This window comes from Colossoma macropomum, unplaced genomic scaffold (assembly GCF_904425465.1).
Source record: "Colossoma macropomum unplaced genomic scaffold, Colossoma_macropomum, whole genome shotgun sequence".
NCBI classification, from domain to species: Eukaryota; Metazoa; Chordata; class Actinopteri; order Characiformes; family Serrasalmidae; genus Colossoma; species Colossoma macropomum.
This window is the reverse complement of record NW_023494784.1, coordinates 28,199,228-28,216,135: the sequence shown is the minus strand read 5'-3', so window position 1 is coordinate 28,216,135 and position 16,908 is coordinate 28,199,228. Positions and strand designations below refer to the sequence as shown.

Sequence of the window (16,908 nt, the reverse complement as noted above, 5' to 3'; positions counted from 1 at the left end):
TTTACCTATTACACCCACCAATTTTATTTCAAAATAATGTTGGAAAATCAGCCCTTTAAGAGGTAAAGACTGAGGTACTGAGACTTAGTAATTTTCCTGTTCCCAGGTATCTGGTTCAATTCATCAGTTCAATGCCAGGTTTAGTTGGAGTGTCAAAGCAGGGAAAACACCAAACTGTGCTGGAGTCCACCCCTCAGTCGCCTTTCCTGCCCTAATGGGACCTTTCTGAAACAATCAAACCCTAACCCTTTCAGGTGAGCACCAAATATTTTCAAGTGCACATGAGAAACTATGGTCCAGTCTTATGCACACCCTGACGTTTCTGGTCGTCGCCTGAAAGCTTTGTCCTTTAGGACCGTGGTTCTCAAGCTGGTCCTCAGGAACCCGCAGACCATCCTTCAGACATTAGAGGGAGAGGAGACTTAGAGGGAGAGGAGTATCTTATCTGACCGTACAGTAGCTGTGTTAGTGATCTGAATTCATCTATGATAAGAGCGGACAGCTTCCTCACCTGCTCCTGCACATCTTGCAGCACCTCCTACCTGCAAAACACACAATAACCGCTAACTCAGGTAAAAATAATAAAAACTACAGGACGACCTACAAGAGGGAGTGAATTGACAAAAGAGATTGGGTTACTGCACAGAAAGGCGGGATGAAAGCTGAATGCTCGAAGCTTATTAGTAAAACTGTATGTCAAGTAAAATGTCCTCTCTCTAATTGGTTACAAACCCCAACCCGCCTCCCAGCTCCACTGAGTATCTTATTGTGGATGCTGCAAACAGTCTAGGGGAGTAACGTTACATCTGCTTCAATAATGACTGAATCTCAGTAAGTTAAACCTCAAGTCCTGATGTGCTGTGATATTCGTTTATCATTAAACTTATCTTACCGACCTCATCTTATGGTTTCAGACAACCGCTGTTTTCGAAACATTTGCCAGACCGGTCTTTAGCTTGTTTGCTAGCATCGTCGTGGCTCGTTCACTAACTTCAGCAAAAGCAACTGAACTTGTCTAAACTTTGTGACGAAACTCGCAACTGTAGGTAGCTCATCATTAAAACATCCAGAAAAAAACGGATCACCTAAAAGTAACGTACATAAAGTAACTTTACATTAGTAAACAAGCTAGCTACTTAGCTCGCTAGCATGCTGTTGACCAAACGAACCCCAGTTGTCACCGGATATCTGCAGTTATGTAGAGCTCTACGGATTATTAATGTTACTGCTGTTGTTGTTTTGGTGTTCTAGCCTGTTGACAGGACGCTAAACTGAGCGAGTACTTTAACCGTTCTCAGTCTGTATGTTGTTTGCCGGACGTCGTGTTAGCAGGCTGGCTAAGCTAACGTGTCTGTTTTCCCTCTTCATCTTTCCAGCTCTGCTGTGGCGGGTCAGCATGTCGCTGCTGATAAAACCCCGATTCAGGTGCTTCATGAGTACGGCGCTAAGACAGGTCGGCCGCCGGTGTACGTTATGGAGCGAGCGGACGGAGAGGCGCATCAGCCCTCATTCGTCTTCAGCGTCACCGTAGGGGATGTCACCTGTTCAGGTCAGGCTCACACTGAGACTCGGCATTACTGTTCTTATATCAGCTAGGATTGATGTTCAGAGCTCTGTGGCAGCGTCGTTTAGTGCTGTCAAGTTGACCATTGCGCCCCCAAATCATAATTTATGTAACTCCCCTGTTTGTCCCATATAGGTCAGGGGCCCAGTAAAAAAGCTGCCAAACATGAGGCTGCAGAGGCTGTTCTGAAACTACTGGAGTTAGACGCTGAGAATAGGTGAGTACACAGTATATCAAAATTTACGACACGTCACATCCCCGCGGGTCACAGTAATGCTCACCCAAGCTTTCTGTCTCAATAATCACAAAGTGGTGCAACTCATCAGCCAGTTGGCAAGACCCTCAACTGAATTCAGAGCGTTAGACGAGGGCTGTGCCTTGTTTACAATATACACCAAAACTTTTCCAGACACCCCTGCTAAACAGTGAGTTCGGCTACTTTGGGTGCATCGATTGCTAACACAGTTGTTCAAGTGTCCACATTGCCTATAGAAAGTGATGCTTTGGACGCAGGGTGTTCAATCTTGCTCCTAGAGATCTACCACCCTGCAGAGTTTAGCTCCAAGCCTGATCCAAGTAATGTTGTTTTCAGAGACCTCTGAACATTAGGGTCTGGTGACTCTCCCGCATAGATCTCCAGGACAAGGATTATGCTAGGCAGGTACAATGCTGCCCAGAAGGGGTGTAAAAATGCATTGTGAACTTGTGATATCACAATGCTGAGTGTGCATCATGGAGATGCAACATACCTAAATGGAAAATGGACATACAAGATGGAATATTAACTATGCCCTCTAATGCAGTTGCATTGTTTGAACACCAATGTTGACAAAATGTTTGGCACCAATCACCAATTCACTCCTGCACTCCCCCTGATTGCCAGCTCTTGCGTTGTTAGTAAATAGACATTGTTTTCTTCATTTTAATTTTGTTCAAAATATCAGGACCTAGTGGCATGAATCGAATTGAACCATTGGCTGAGTGTGTTCATTACACCTCGGCTTTCCAGCATTGGGCAGTAGAGCAGTAAACTTGCGTTCTCTAGAGTCATGAAGCACCATCCAATACATTTGGGATGAGCTGAAGTGGCGTTTGTGATCAGAACTGATCATCCAACATCAGTACCTGACCTCACTAATGCTCCTGTGGCTGAATGCAGTCAAATCCTCACAACAGCGGGTGTGACAAATTGTAGTTGGAACTTGGCTCTGCAGGCATAAGCTTTTTGTTTGAAGTTTGTATGAATCACAGAGCCAGCATAACAACAAGCACCGATCAAGCAAAAGTATTGATGTATTACTTTTCATTGCATAACCAGAGACCCTTCCTGAGGTCTGATGTGATCGGCTTACAGCGAAATGAGGTCTGACAGGATTGGCAGAACATTAAGTTTGTCAATCTCTGGTAGTACAGCAGATTCAGCGCTGCATTAGAGCAGCAGCAGCAGCGCCTCCCCCAGGTCACACCGTGCTACATATTGTGAATGAGAATAAACTACAGATGATTTGGAGTAGTAATGTATATTCACTAAATCCTCTCTAACATTGGCCTAGCAATGCCAGTGTATTTGACAATGCATTTATTGCATTAATGTTTAGGCAAAACCAGTGTACTGTACTAAAATACCTGTATTTTATTAATTTGTAATCTAAAAAATTAATGTTACATTACTCTGTAATGCTAATCCTAGTGTATTTAGTCCCAATTCCTACATTTTATAAATGCATACATATCAACAGATATGTACATGAAAAATATTGGCTGTCAGCATCAGTCCAGAATTCTCTCCCTGATTAAGAAGTGTTGGATGAGCAGGTGTATACAAACCTTTAGACATATATGATAACCTTGTAATAAATGAAGTGTTGCTTTCTGTTGTACTGTCATACTTTAAAGGTGGCTTCACCTGATATTCTCTCATGTCTTTCAAAGCCCTCAGAATCCTAGGCTCGAGAATAATGGCTATGGTGCTGAAATAAATGACCAACCTAATCCAGTAGGAATATTGCAGGTATGTCATTCACTGTGTTTGGCTGGTTTTAGAATCAACAAACTGCCTTCATTGTGTTTAAGAGGTCAGATGTTCATCTGTTGTCTTGCATTGTGTCCATTCTCCAGGAGCTTGCTATGCAGAGGGCATGGCGCCTGCCAGAATATGTGGTGTGTATGGAATCAGGGCCAGCTCATAAGAAAGAGTTCACAGTTACCTGCAGATTAGAGACACTTTCTGAGACAGGTATGCAGCTTCTGCTTGGGAGCCCAGCTTTTATAGACACTTTATTTTTATATTTATAGATTTATACTTCTGTTCCTTACACTTGCAACAGTGTTTGACTGTCAGATATAATGTGGTAAAATAGCAAACAATTCAGATTATTAAATTATGTGCCCTTGCATGTGCTGAAGTGTGCTTAATTGTATTATCAGGCACAGGAAGCTCTAAGAAGAATGCCAAGAGGGTAGCGGCAGAAAAAATGTTGGAAAAACTACAAAGTCTCTCAGGCTCTTCTGAAATTACATGGGTGAGATTAGCATCCACTTACAGCAACTGATAATCAAAGCCTGCTGTTTTAATACATTACACTGCTGAACACTGAAGATCTGACCAATTATCTCTCAACTCTCACCAGAGTCCAAAGCCACATGTGTATCTGGAGAATTTGCGGACCTCAAAGCTGGAGAAGATATCTTTACTGAGGAGGAATCCTCTAAGTATCCCAAACACAGACTATGTACAGATGATGCTGGAGTTATCTCAGGAGCAGGGCTTTGAGGTTACATATTTTGACATAGGTGAGCTTTTTTCCTGACGGAACATTATTTCTTTAAAGAAAAAAAAAATCATAACAGAACACCTCTATATAAAGTATATTGCCCAGTGTATGATAGGTTCCTGGTTTTGGTCATTTTATTATGTATTATTCCATGATATATTATTATATGTACATTATTTTAACATTATGACTGTTAAAAGCTCTGTGTATATGTTTTGCAGATGAACTTACAGTCAATGGGCAGTACCAGTGTTTGGCGGAGCTGTCCACAACGCCGGTTACAGTGTGTCATGGTACAGGAATTTCCTGCAGTAATGCTCACAATGATGCAGCTCATAGTGCGCTGCAGTACATCAAGATTATGGCCACCAGCAAATAAACAGACAAACCTTCTACAGCCTCCAACTGCATTATGTAATCAGCTTATCCAGCAGATCTATTGAACATCATGAACAAATTGGAGCCATCACTTAAACAAACCTGGAGACAGATTAGAATTTTCAAGTCTGTTGCTATTGCAAATGATTTTTTTTTTTGTGCAAAAAAATTGCAGAAGTATGGCAAGTGGTTAATGCCAGAATATTTATAAACCTGAATCACGTCACTTGTACTCATTTTGAAGATCTTCTTGCCGGAGCCTTTAAAGCTGGCGTTTTTATTGCTGGCTTTAGTAAAGGCCTTAGAAGAAGAACTGAATTATTTGTGTTCTAGTCAAAACAGTGTCAGGTAAGCTCCTGCAAAGCTAAACTCATTTATTCACTTCCTTCAGTTATTTCTCCACAAATGTTTAAGTATATCTGATGGTCATCTAAACATGTGACATTTAGGTATCATAGAAAACTATTCAAAAATGAAGATATATAGGTATGTGTACATGTGCTCCATATACAATGGCAGTCCAAAGCATTCTGACAGTGGAGTGAAAAAATAACTGCTTTGAATATGGTTTATGGACAAGCTGTGAAGCACAAAAAATAACATTTGAAAAAAGGAGAAACGTATTTTATAAAGGGGAAGGGGGGGGGGTGAAGATGACAAAAATATTTTTTTTAGACTTTTTTTTTTAATGCATCTGTACATAAGTCAGATGCTGTGTAACACTTGGTGTGACTAATTATTTTAATGAAGGTTTGAGTGTTTTGGTATTTATTTGTCCACATGTTCATGATTAAAGGAATAAAAAAAGTAACAGATTCTTCATTTTGTTGGTTATACACTATAATAATTAATAATTATGCAAAAGTTCACCAAATAAACCAGTTTGCTAGCTTAGTCAGGTTAGATAGGTCTTTCCTGTAGGATTGTTTACCCACATGTGAATTAAGCCTAGTGTAGATCTGAATTTCAATGCCAGTGATGATTGGCCGTTAAAGGGTAACTCCACCGATTTTACAAAATTACTCAATCATTCAGTGGTTTAGATGTAAACAAAATCATTCGGAGTGGTTCGTTGTGAAATGCGCCTTTCTAGAGAGATTTACCAAATCAGAATAATTCACCATTATAGCACTAGGAACCAGACGTCCGAAGCATTTAATGTCTCTAAAAATTACATCCCAGTAAGTTATTATACAAACTGGTTATGAATGTGTTGCTTGATAACTGAGACATTGTTTTGTGATAGTTTTGATATAAAATGTAGGCCTGAAACGTATTTTTAGTATAAACTATTACTTCAGGATCACCGTGTTTCCTTTCAAAACCGTTAAACGTTTTTGCTTCTTACTTTGCGCACAAACAGAAAATGGATACTTTTAAGATTATATTTGACCTACAGCCGATTAGATCAGACTCTGAAGATGAGACTACACTAAATTCCCAAACTGTCATTACCGCTGAGTAAGCTTTTCAGTCGGCAGCTGTGACAGAAGAACACCTAAACAACCTGGAATTAGCCAGAAATGAACCGAATACCATTTGCCAAACACAAGACGCTTACAGACTAGCTGGTACAAAAACATTAATATTGTAATATTAATAATAACATTAATAATAGCAAAAAAAGACATAATTTTGCGATAACACACTCCCTCTCGTGTTCTATTGCTTAGAAGTACAATGTAAGGTCCTTTCAAAAATCCATAAACTTAAGCGTGCTGGTTGCAGCTTTTAGTATTTAGTCCCTACGCTTTATTTGCTACAGTAACTGGTTTGAATCTCAGCCAACTGCTCACTGGTGATGTCTGCCCTGTTCTTCATGGTAGATTTGCTTCAGCTGTTTCCCATACAGTCCTAGTGCTGGCTGAGGATGGGCTTGATGAGCATGACGTCATCATATTGCGCTGTATGGGAGCATTGGTAGTGTTAAACAACACGCTCTGGTCTGTTGTACTTAAAGAAACATCTGCTATACACTGCTCAGAAGCCTGATGTCTTGATGTAAAGTACCCTTTGGTCTGTGAAAGGTGCTATATGAAACAAATGCTGTTGGGTTCTGGGGTGTACTGTATATAAAGCTTTGCTGCTTTTGTGCGATTAATTTAGTAGGATTACTCTCAGAAGATATATGCAACACTGGAGACTGGGTTTAACACACAGAAAGGTAACACTGTTAATGTTATTCAGAGCAACAGCTTATGACCTTTGACTTGCAAAACACCACATTTGCACCGGAAAGCTGTGAACCAGCCTGCACAATATCAGGATTTTGTGACCTACAGGGTCAAATGAAAGACTGGAGAACTTTCTGAGTGCAAATAGAACTGCATGACCAGTATGTTGAAAATATGTGGCAAAACGCTTCATACATCTGAAAAACCTATATGAACTTTTAATGGTGTGCAACAGGATTAACCCATAAATCAGGGAACTGACAACAGCTGAACTCAGACTGTAAAAGTCAACAGATCTTAATAAAATATAAATTATAAATAATAATAATAATACATTTTCTAATAATTTTACATTTGTTACATTATGTCTTACATTAAAAGTTAAGTGTGATCTATATCCTGTGAATGTTCAGTCACACAAAGAATGCAGGGCCACACTCATTTCCACTAGTTTGGTATATTGGAACAAGCACTAGGTAGCAGCTGTGTACAGTGATCATGGAGATAGAGATATGTATTTATACAATTGCACTTGTTTAAGGAACCCCGTTGTTAAAATGGATTCATCTCGCCAGACGGTTCCACACAGAGTGGAAAGGAGTTTGTTGGTCTGGACATAAGGGAAACAAAACCAATGAATAAACAAACAAACCAGAAATTAAATGAAACATCTTTATAAGGCATCAGCAACGTTCATTGGCAGGCTATGTCATGTACACATGCAGTTAGAAAAACATGACAACAGATGAGCTAGTCAAGAGTTCTATGTAGTCTCCGCTTCTGAGCTGGAAAGCAATGCAACCTTTCTGATGTGCTGTTCTTGCCTCTGTTCAAGGTAATGTACTTTTAATTCTAAAATACCTAATACAAACAGTTGTACCAGGACTCCTTTTTTAGTAAGGTGACTGCTTTGATTTAAAGTCTCTACGTACATGCTTATTTTTCTCAGGTTACAGATTATGGACGAAAAGTTCATCCAATGTTGGAAAGCGTTCGGCTGCTGCTATGCACAGCAGAGCTACTGTGGGAAAGTGCATTGGTGTGCAGTACATAGGATGTGTCCAGTTGAGAGACATTATGATCCTTGTGCGGTACAGTGAGTTAATGTGATTACAGATGCGTTAAGGCACAGCAAGTGGGACTGATACAACGAGATATGATTTCGTTAAAGTTCTGTTCAGAGATATGTAACTGACTACATTAACCACACATTTTTTTTCTACCATCAGTATTTCAGTAACCTACTGACATGACATTCTATAAGAGAGCATTTTGTGCCATATAATCTACATAAACTATCTAAAATAAACACCTGACTTTGTCTCCTGTGAACTGTTTGAGATGAAATGAAAGTATAGCAAGTAAATCCAGCACAGTCAACATTACAATGAGTGGAATCGGCTCCAATGAATTACACCATGACTGATGCAACGTGTCCTCATATGCAGTAAAAAGAAGTACATTTTGTGAACAATGTGTCTAAAACTGGAATAATATTTTGTGGTAAAAGCAAACAGCGCTAAGGAGCAAACCATTTTGGTTAAGAGGTTGTGGGCATAGATCTTCTGGGTAAAAGAAAAATGGAAACATTCATTCAGCAAAATAAACACTGGGCATTTTTACATTAATAAAAACCCTCTTTGGTTAGAATCAGAAAAAGAATTCCAAACATTGCCCAAAACATCATCTACAAGCAGTAATTCATTTTTCACACTCATGATGATGCTTTGAAAAACTCTTGAGGTTTCTGACACCTAGGCCCATATTTATATTTATTGTCTTAGAATAAGAGTCCTGATTCAAGAACAGGTTCTTCGTGACCAATGACTGCATTCTTGAAAGTTAAAAGTCTCCTACTTTGATAAGTTCTGACCTGTATGAGATGTCCAGCAGGTGTCTCTGGTGCAGTAATAATACAGTAGCTGTGTTCGTTCTGAGCAGTTTGGGAGTCATGCAGCAAGAGGAAGAGTTAAGGATGTCCTAAACCTGGCACATGTACCAACTGAGAAAAAAAAACAAACAAACAAAAAAAAAAACTGCACATGTTTGACTTCCAGCCCAATACTCTTCACTTACATTCCATAACGCTGCAACATTAACAACTCTTGTTAAGGACTAAAACACTTAAAACAACTGAATCCCCTAAATAATTCAGGTAAAAAACACACAGTAAATATTAAAACAACACAAGGTGTTGCAAGTACATTAATAAGAGTTTTAAGCTTTTGTCAAGCAGCAATGCTAAAAATACTTGCCTGGGACATGTCTGCATTCACAGGTGAGTAGTGTGTAAAGTATGCCACCTGCAAACGAGTTGTATCTCTTAAAGACAGCAATAAATCACACTAAATGTAGATGTGGCTTAAGTTAAATTTAGGAAAAAACCCTTTATGTACAGTGGACACACACACGCACACACACACATTATCTAAGCTGCTTATCCTCCTAGGTTGTGGAGGGTGAAACACCCTGGACAGGTTGCCAGTCCATCTCAGGGCAGACACACTGACATACATTCACACACACGTTCACACATAGGGGCAGTTTAGCATCTCCATTTCTCCTGACTGCATGTCTTTGGTCACCCAGGTCCTTCTTGCTGTGAGGCGACAGTGCTATCCACTGCCCCACCGTGCCAGCCACAGTGGATATAAAAAAGCCTTGTTGAAATGGCAGGTATTTGTGATGTAAAGCCAGAAATCAAGATATCATATATTTCAGATACCTCACATTTTTCCATCTTTAGTGTGACATTACACTCAACAAAATTCAAGAGATAAACTAATTCATATGTGACTGTTAGGAAAATTAATAAACAGACTTTTTTTTTTATTTTTACAAGTCTTTGTAAAACAAGTCACTATGAACCTTTGACACCTATATATTACCATGTAATCTCTTGTGCACAGCACAGTGTAGGCCATTTCACAGGTTCTGGGCTCTGACTGGACCATTCTAAGACACAGATTTTCCCTTTGGATCATTATCATTTGGAAGGTGAAATTCCTCTATCTGCAGAGATTTCGTGTCAAAACAACTTGATATTTGGAGTTAGTCCTTCAAATAAAACTTCAATCTTTGTGTTATGAGATGGTTTTAGATGATTTAACATATATATTTTTCAAACTTTAGATGGGATTGGATGATCTTTTTGTGAAAAATTGTTTGTTTTCAACTGTAACCTGTTGCCCAAACATAAGCAGAATATGGGGGATTGCTGTCACATGCGAGGAGTGACCACTACCTGACAGAAATTCCTACAGCTTTTTTAATGTTGCTGTAGGTCTCTTGATAGCCTCCCTGACAAGTTATCTCCTTGTCCTGTCATTAATGTTTGAGGATTTTCCTGACCTGAGCATATTTTTCAGGTCTTCATGGACCATTTCTATATCGAAAGATGAAATCATGAAAATGTCAGGAACAGCTGAATTTTACTTGGGGTTTATCAGAATTACTTTCATTGATGGCAGGTCTGTGGTGCTAATCTTTGGACACTGTATTGAATGTGATTTGTAAGCACAGCTTCAGCCCCCTTTAAAAAGTTTATTTGAATTTTACGTAATAATTACTTAGAATTTTGTTGATTGCAATCTGAATAAGGATGTGTACACTTTTTATATCCACTATATGCTGCTCAAGATAAGAGTGTCTGCCAAATGAATAAATGTAAATGTACAAACACCATGATAGTTTCTGATGAGCAGAATGGACAGAAAACTGGAGCCTATCTTTTGTTAGAACAGCTTTTCAAAGCAGGGACGGAAGGTAGTTCATGGGCTGCTCAAATGGTCTGCTATCCTGTCAGCCCTCTGGAAAAGGGTCCAAATCTTTGGGAGTGTTATAGGTGTATACATTTTTAAGAACATGTTATGAAACCTGACAAAATACAGTTTCTAATCACTGAACCAAGTCACTAACCTCACTGAGGCAAGTCCTGTTTTTATTCCTTGGAGATATCTGAAAGACAGCAGACGGAGCTGAATGAAAAGGGATGTCCCCTTTTCAGAAACCATGAATAGGACTGGCTGGTCTGTTTCTGCTCCCCCATGTGGGTCTACTCACTGACCCCACACTGGCAAAGAGCTTCTAAGCTTTGACGTTTTACAAAAATACCATTACGTTTTTAAACTACAAATGATGTATTGACAAGTCATTATAGCATGTGCCAATGAAAGCTGCCTTCTAAACATGCAGAATATTGTGTAGATACTGTATTTATAACTGAGAGATAATTCACACGGTCAGTTCTAAATCAGAGCACTTGAAATCAAATGGGTTTGACTAAAAGCATAAAACTGGGTTGTTAACCAGTTGCTTCTTAAGGCAAGGACGTAACGGAAAGCCCAACAGGCTTCGTTTGGATAGCTCTACAACTCAGGCGGTTGCTGTGACGACGACCCTGTCTCTGCATGTTACTATGGTGAGGGAAATTCTGGCAGGGGAGGGGTGGTGCAATGGTGTGCAGAGTCTGTCTTCATTCATCATTTGCTTTCCTTCAGTGTGTGCCTGGAACCGTGCCAAAGTCGTCTGTTTATCCCGTCCCACTGCGCTTCACTGTAAGCAGCATTGTGCATAGGTAAAGCTTCTATAGTCTGTAGCAATGGTGATATGTTTTGTACAGGTATTTGGATGCTACCACAGTTGAGGGTTTTCCATCTTAAGGAAGCCTGGCTCCTTGCGCAGCTCCCAGTACATGTTATTAGACACCCACCTCTCTCTCTGGTTTGAGTCTATAACTTTCCTGTGAATGAAAATACAAAGAAAACTATTATATACTATCAACTACTGCATACAAAAACTATTTGTCCTTTACTGTTCAGTTATGTATGCATCAGCTTCACCAAGATAGTCATTCTACATGCAAGTGGACCTGACCAATAAAGTGACTCTTATTTAGAAAAAATGAAGGAAATCCATGAGGGTTAGCTTTACAGAGCTAAGGTAGAAAGCTGATGGTGAAGACATACTGACAGCAGTCGAAACCTAAATGATTCTACTTAGACACAAAACAAACAGACTGAAAAGTGTTTAAAACTGCAGAATTTTTTTTTAAATTAAAAGAAGTAGCATTACTGAGTCAGGAGGAAAAAAAACATTAAAATATGGTGTGCGTTTGCTAACAAACAAAAGTCCAAAGCAAACAAACAAAGTTCTTCTGTACATTACATGCAATTACATTCCCACAAGAGTGCTCTCTAAATCTTACATAGTGTAGCTTTAAGGCGCACCTTTGCGCTTTCATATCAAAACAAACCTTTATATAAAAAGATGTGTGTTCATATATGGTGCTGTTTTGTTCAGACCAAAGATTTGGTTGAATTACACACAGAGAATGGAGATTCTTCATAGAAAATTTCTTTGACACTAGGACTAATCTGCATCCCAAAATCAGCTCTTAAAGAAATACACAGACACAAAGATAAGAGACTCACTTAAAAAAGCGTGGCTGGTGTTTTGTGTTGTTCTCTTCATGCCACTTCCTCCTGGCCCGCTGTAGCTCCTCAATCCTCTGTTTCTCAGCTGCAGCGAACTCCACCTTTCCCTCCTCCAGATACCTGTGGAAGAGGGGGAGATAGGGTGTTACAGTGACCTGGTAAACTGCTCTCATGCTTTTATTGAGGCCCTGTCATTTTTTTACAAAAAGGTATATTGATTACTTAAAAAAAATAAACTTTCAGAAAGTAAATATTTAGGAGTGTGAAATAAACAACACTTAATTGGATTCTACTACTAAGAACTAGTAAATAGGGCATGTCCTCACCACATGATGGCAGTAACACGCAGTCTCTCTGATCTGGGAGCAAAACGCATCTGACTGCACAGCAATGAGTCATGTGAACGTGAGTCTCTGTGTGCGGGTGGGGAGGGTAGGTGTGTGTTTCAGGTCTAGTCTGATTTCCATATGGATCTGTGTATGTGTGTTTGTGTGTGTAGGATCTCATCTGGATTGTGCATCCATGTGTGTGAGAGCATGTACATATACCTCTGGTCTGGTCTGAAGCGAGCATCTGTAGGTGGTAGCAGCTCCCTCATCTCCGGACAAAGCTCATTCAGCTCAATAGCAAACCTGGTGAACCCATAGTAGAGCTCATAGTCGGTAGGCATGGAGCCTGCAAAGACATAAACCACACAGGTAAAATATTAATAGCAATGTGATATTTCTATAGATGCTAAAGTTAATACGTTAATAACATGTTAACACAAATAATTATACTGAAATTATTATGTATCAACGTAAGCAGGTAAGACAAATGAAATTAACTACAAAAATATATATAATTTTAAAGAAAGAAGTTACAGGTAAAACGTATTTGCTTTTAAACTGCTCTGTTTAAAAAAAATCTACACTTGGAGGGCAGGAGTCTTGTACACCTGGCGGAACATCTCACAACTAATTAGGTTAAATGGCGACAGGTCAGTAACATGATTGGGTATGAAATGTCTTTCAGAAGTAAAGATGTGAAAGTTTGTGGAGCACACAGTTCAAAAGATAGCATCCATGATGGTAGGGGGGTGCATTAGTATATATATATATATATATATATAAAGGTTTTGGGGAATGGGAAACTATTTCATTTTCAAAACTACAGCAATTGATCTCCTCAGTTCCTAAACCCTTACAGAAAGTTGTTAAAAGAAGAGGTGATGCAACACAGTGGTAAACATGCCCCTGTCCCAGCTTTTTTGAAACGTGTTGCTGGCATCAAATTCAAAATGGCCATATTTAAACACAAATTAATAATAATAATAAACAGCTAGAGGAGTATAAAGTTCCCCAGAACTGAACTGTGAAGCAGTAAGTTTGCCTTCTTTGGAGTGATGAAGTACCATCAAATTTCTCTTGTATGAGTTGAGGGGCATTTGTCTTCTAGAACTTATCAGCCAATATCAGTAGCTGACTTCACTAATGCTCACTAATGCAATCAAATCCTCACTGCAGTGTTCTAGTATCTTCCCAGGTTAATATTCTTCATTTCAGAAGAAATTTTGAACAACTAGGTGTCTAGATACTTTTGAACGTATAGAGCATATCCTCCTTTAACCATAGACAGGTGTACCTGGTCTCCAGATGCATTTAGCAGAGGGTGGGACTCCACAGTAAAGACCTTCATGCCATTTCCCAAACAGTCTGTGAACCACCTTCCCCTCTTGATCCATCACAAAGCCCTGTACCTCATTCACATTGGAGCTCCAGTAGTTACCCTGTACACATACACACATACGACACAGAAATGAAAGAAAAACAGGAGTTAAAAAAGAGAACACTGGGTGGTGATTTATAATTGGTGTGTGTTTGGTTTAATACCTTGATGAAGGTGAGTTTGCAGATGCAGGTACTGGTCTTGGTATTTCTGATAGTGATCTCGCCGTAGTGCTCAATCCACCTCCTTCCGCTCAGAATATTGTGCACACAGGTGGTCACTTTATTCCATTCGTAGTGGTCACCATAACTACGGACACACATCATACATACTAACGTGTTAGCCCTGCTAGGTTTACCTATGCCGTTGATAACAATCATCCAAGTGCGATAAAACACTAAAAGGCTTTAAGTATTTTAGAGGTTCTGTACCTGGGCAACATCACATTGACTGTGCCAATGGGGAGGATTTCCATAGACTTGCCCCAGAACTTGTTCTTCCATCTGACATCTAACACAGCATTAAAACAAATACATGTGAAAACAAAATAATCATACTGGGGGACAGTGACCCCACCTCTTCCTTGTCTTCAAATGACCATCAAAGCTCAGCCATCTCTTGACTGTATATAAGGAATAGCTCAAACCCAAATTCTGTCTTTGGGCACATTATACCACTAGTTTCTGTGGCTGATTCTATGGTCCATTTAACTGCAGCTACAACATTACTGTTAAGGCTAGTATAGCAAGTATCAGGTTCACGTAAAAAGACAGTTAAGAAGAGAAGAACCCAATTGAAAGGTCCAGGCTTACCTTGCCAGAAAGTGAAGTTTTTGGATTCACAGTGGCAGGCAGAAACGGGGGGGTGGTGGCTCACCTGGACAGAGGTAGACAGAGGGAGACACATAAATGACCAGAGGGAAACATTACAGGTAAAATAACAAAATATAACAATCATCTTGTTACTGTAACTGACTTCCATGCTGAAGTTCAGGATTTTTTTTTTTAACAAAATTAAAATTTTGTGTAATGTTCAGAAAGAGCCAAATTACTAGTGTGTGTTGCTTTCTTTCAGGCCTCTTATCTTAAGCTTGCCCATAATGCTGAGCTACTGTAAGTGAGGATCACTAAGGAAAAATAAATGATATAATAACAAGTATGTAGACATAGTTCTTCAGGCTTCACAGCATCATTTAACCAGTTTCATATTTAAAAAATGCTAGTCTGACAGTATTTGTATTTCACTAGTTGCACCATACTAAAGAATAGTATTTTTCCACATAAAAACTGGGTTTACAGAATGAGCTGTACTTTAAGCTAGCTAATGTATGTAATGCCCTACAAATATTTCCAACTGCTAAGGAAAGTACTTAACAGACATTTTTAGCAAACCAGCACTCACTCTATGGTGAACAGTGAAGGGTCGATTCTAGTGCACCTTTTGACGTCACTACCAAGAGCATAATAAAAAAGGCAAACTATAGGTAGCATAAATGTTCAATTTTATTAACATGTTTTACTGGTAAGACATTTTGACCTTAATATGGTATAAATACAATGAAATGGTCAAAATGTCTTAGCAGCAGGGCTTTGTTTTAAGAGTTCATTTTAATCCTTTAAAGAGTACTTATCTATATATATGTCCTTAAGTATTTGTCCTTCTATTTCATGTAATACTGTGACTGGAATAAAAATGCAGTTAACAGTGTTTACTATGGAATGTTCAGTAAAAAGAATCAATGTCTTTTCATGTAACACTTTTGATTTGCCAGGTTCACTACCAGTCCAACAGTCACCCTTTTCTGTATATATTCACAAATGGGTGCATGTGCACACGCGCACACGTGCACATACACACACACACACACACACACACACACACACACACACAGATATGTGCACAGAGTGCCTCTAGGAGAAAGAGCAGTACTGACAAAGACCCTTTTACAATGACACAGAGGAGATTCTCTGCCAGAGGACAGGTGCTTTTTATGTCTCTGTACGAATGCGTATGCTCATATTAAGGCTAATCTGAATCACATGTTACAGGCTTTGAATACTCCGAATACTTATTGCACTGCAGGTGACGATGAGGAGAAGTGGGTGCCTAAACTAAACTAGCTGTAATTTATTTATTCAGTACCCGTATATTAACAATCACAATCCTGTTTTTTAAAGGCCTTTGCTGATGAAATGTATTTAGGCTACATTTTTTGTATTTTTGAAAAAAGAGAGAAAAAAGACAAAGCCTCTGAACACTAAATCTACAATCAAATACCAACATAGTAAGCAAACACTCAAGTTTTCAAATAATTCACACATTTTTAGATGCAATGTGTAATTTAAAAAAATCGATCTGTAAACCATACTGGTCTAAATGACTCACTCCAATGACTCACTCATGATTGGAAGTACTGGAGCTAATAACCCATCAGCAGCGGTGAGAAACACATGACTAAAAGTTCTGCCTACCTGTTCAGAGAAGAAGCAGAAGCCTTTGTCTTCCCGGATACATTCGTAAGTCTCTCCTAGTATGGGGTTAAAGGGCTTGCTGCCTGCACGGTAGTACGTGGAGGAGTACGCTGAGACAGCAAACGCAGCTACCAGCGCCTACAGAGACACATCAGCAGGAGATACACACCAGCTACAGTCACTCCAATCATTACAGGAAACCAGTGTTCATACACAGGTTACAGCTTGACTGCAAAACATTAAGAACGGAGGCATTCAATGAAAGAAAACCCATTAAAGAAATACAGCGAGCTCTGGCTTACGGAGAGATCTCTAAGAGATTTAAAGCTAGTGCAGATCCAGAGACTTGAGGGTTTCAGATGTGAATTTGAAGCTTTTAGTAAAATTTCCCCTTAAAGGACACAG

General features: G+C 39.3%; 2 protein-coding genes across 3 annotated transcripts in view; one reads left to right on the top strand and one right to left on the bottom strand.

Annotated features, from left to right (window-relative positions):
• The first annotated feature begins 748 nt into the window (after positions 1 to 748).
• Positions 749 to 5,527, top strand: prkra (protein kinase, interferon-inducible double stranded RNA dependent activator). The gene is made up of 8 exons (XM_036567050.1): positions 749 to 831; positions 1,377 to 1,549; positions 1,700 to 1,781; positions 3,497 to 3,575; positions 3,683 to 3,800; positions 3,992 to 4,086; positions 4,195 to 4,357; positions 4,560 to 5,527. The coding sequence occupies exons 1-8, from the start codon at positions 818 to 820 to the stop codon at positions 4,715 to 4,717; spliced, it is 882 nt and encodes a 293-aa protein (XP_036422943.1). The 5' UTR covers positions 749 to 817; the 3' UTR covers positions 4,718 to 5,527.
• Positions 5,528 to 7,548: 2,021 nt separating this feature from the next.
• Positions 7,549 to 16,908, bottom strand: part of osbpl6 (oxysterol binding protein-like 6) — a 60,921-nt gene continuing 51,561 nt past the window's right edge. For both annotated transcript variants that reach the window (XM_036567031.1, XM_036567040.1), the window contains exons 16-23: positions 16,504 to 16,641; positions 14,845 to 14,908; positions 14,464 to 14,542; positions 14,197 to 14,341; positions 13,949 to 14,093; positions 12,874 to 13,000; positions 12,323 to 12,445; positions 7,549 to 11,631 (exon numbers count right to left, since the gene is read on the bottom strand). In XM_036567031.1, the coding sequence (XP_036422924.1) occupies positions 11,523 to 11,631; positions 12,323 to 12,445; positions 12,874 to 13,000; positions 13,949 to 14,093; positions 14,197 to 14,341; positions 14,464 to 14,542; positions 14,845 to 14,908; positions 16,504 to 16,641 (930 nt within the window). In that variant the 3' untranslated portion in view covers positions 7,549 to 11,522. The remainder of the gene's footprint in view (positions 11,632 to 12,322; positions 12,446 to 12,873; positions 13,001 to 13,948; positions 14,094 to 14,196; positions 14,342 to 14,463; positions 14,543 to 14,844; positions 14,909 to 16,503; positions 16,642 to 16,908) is intronic.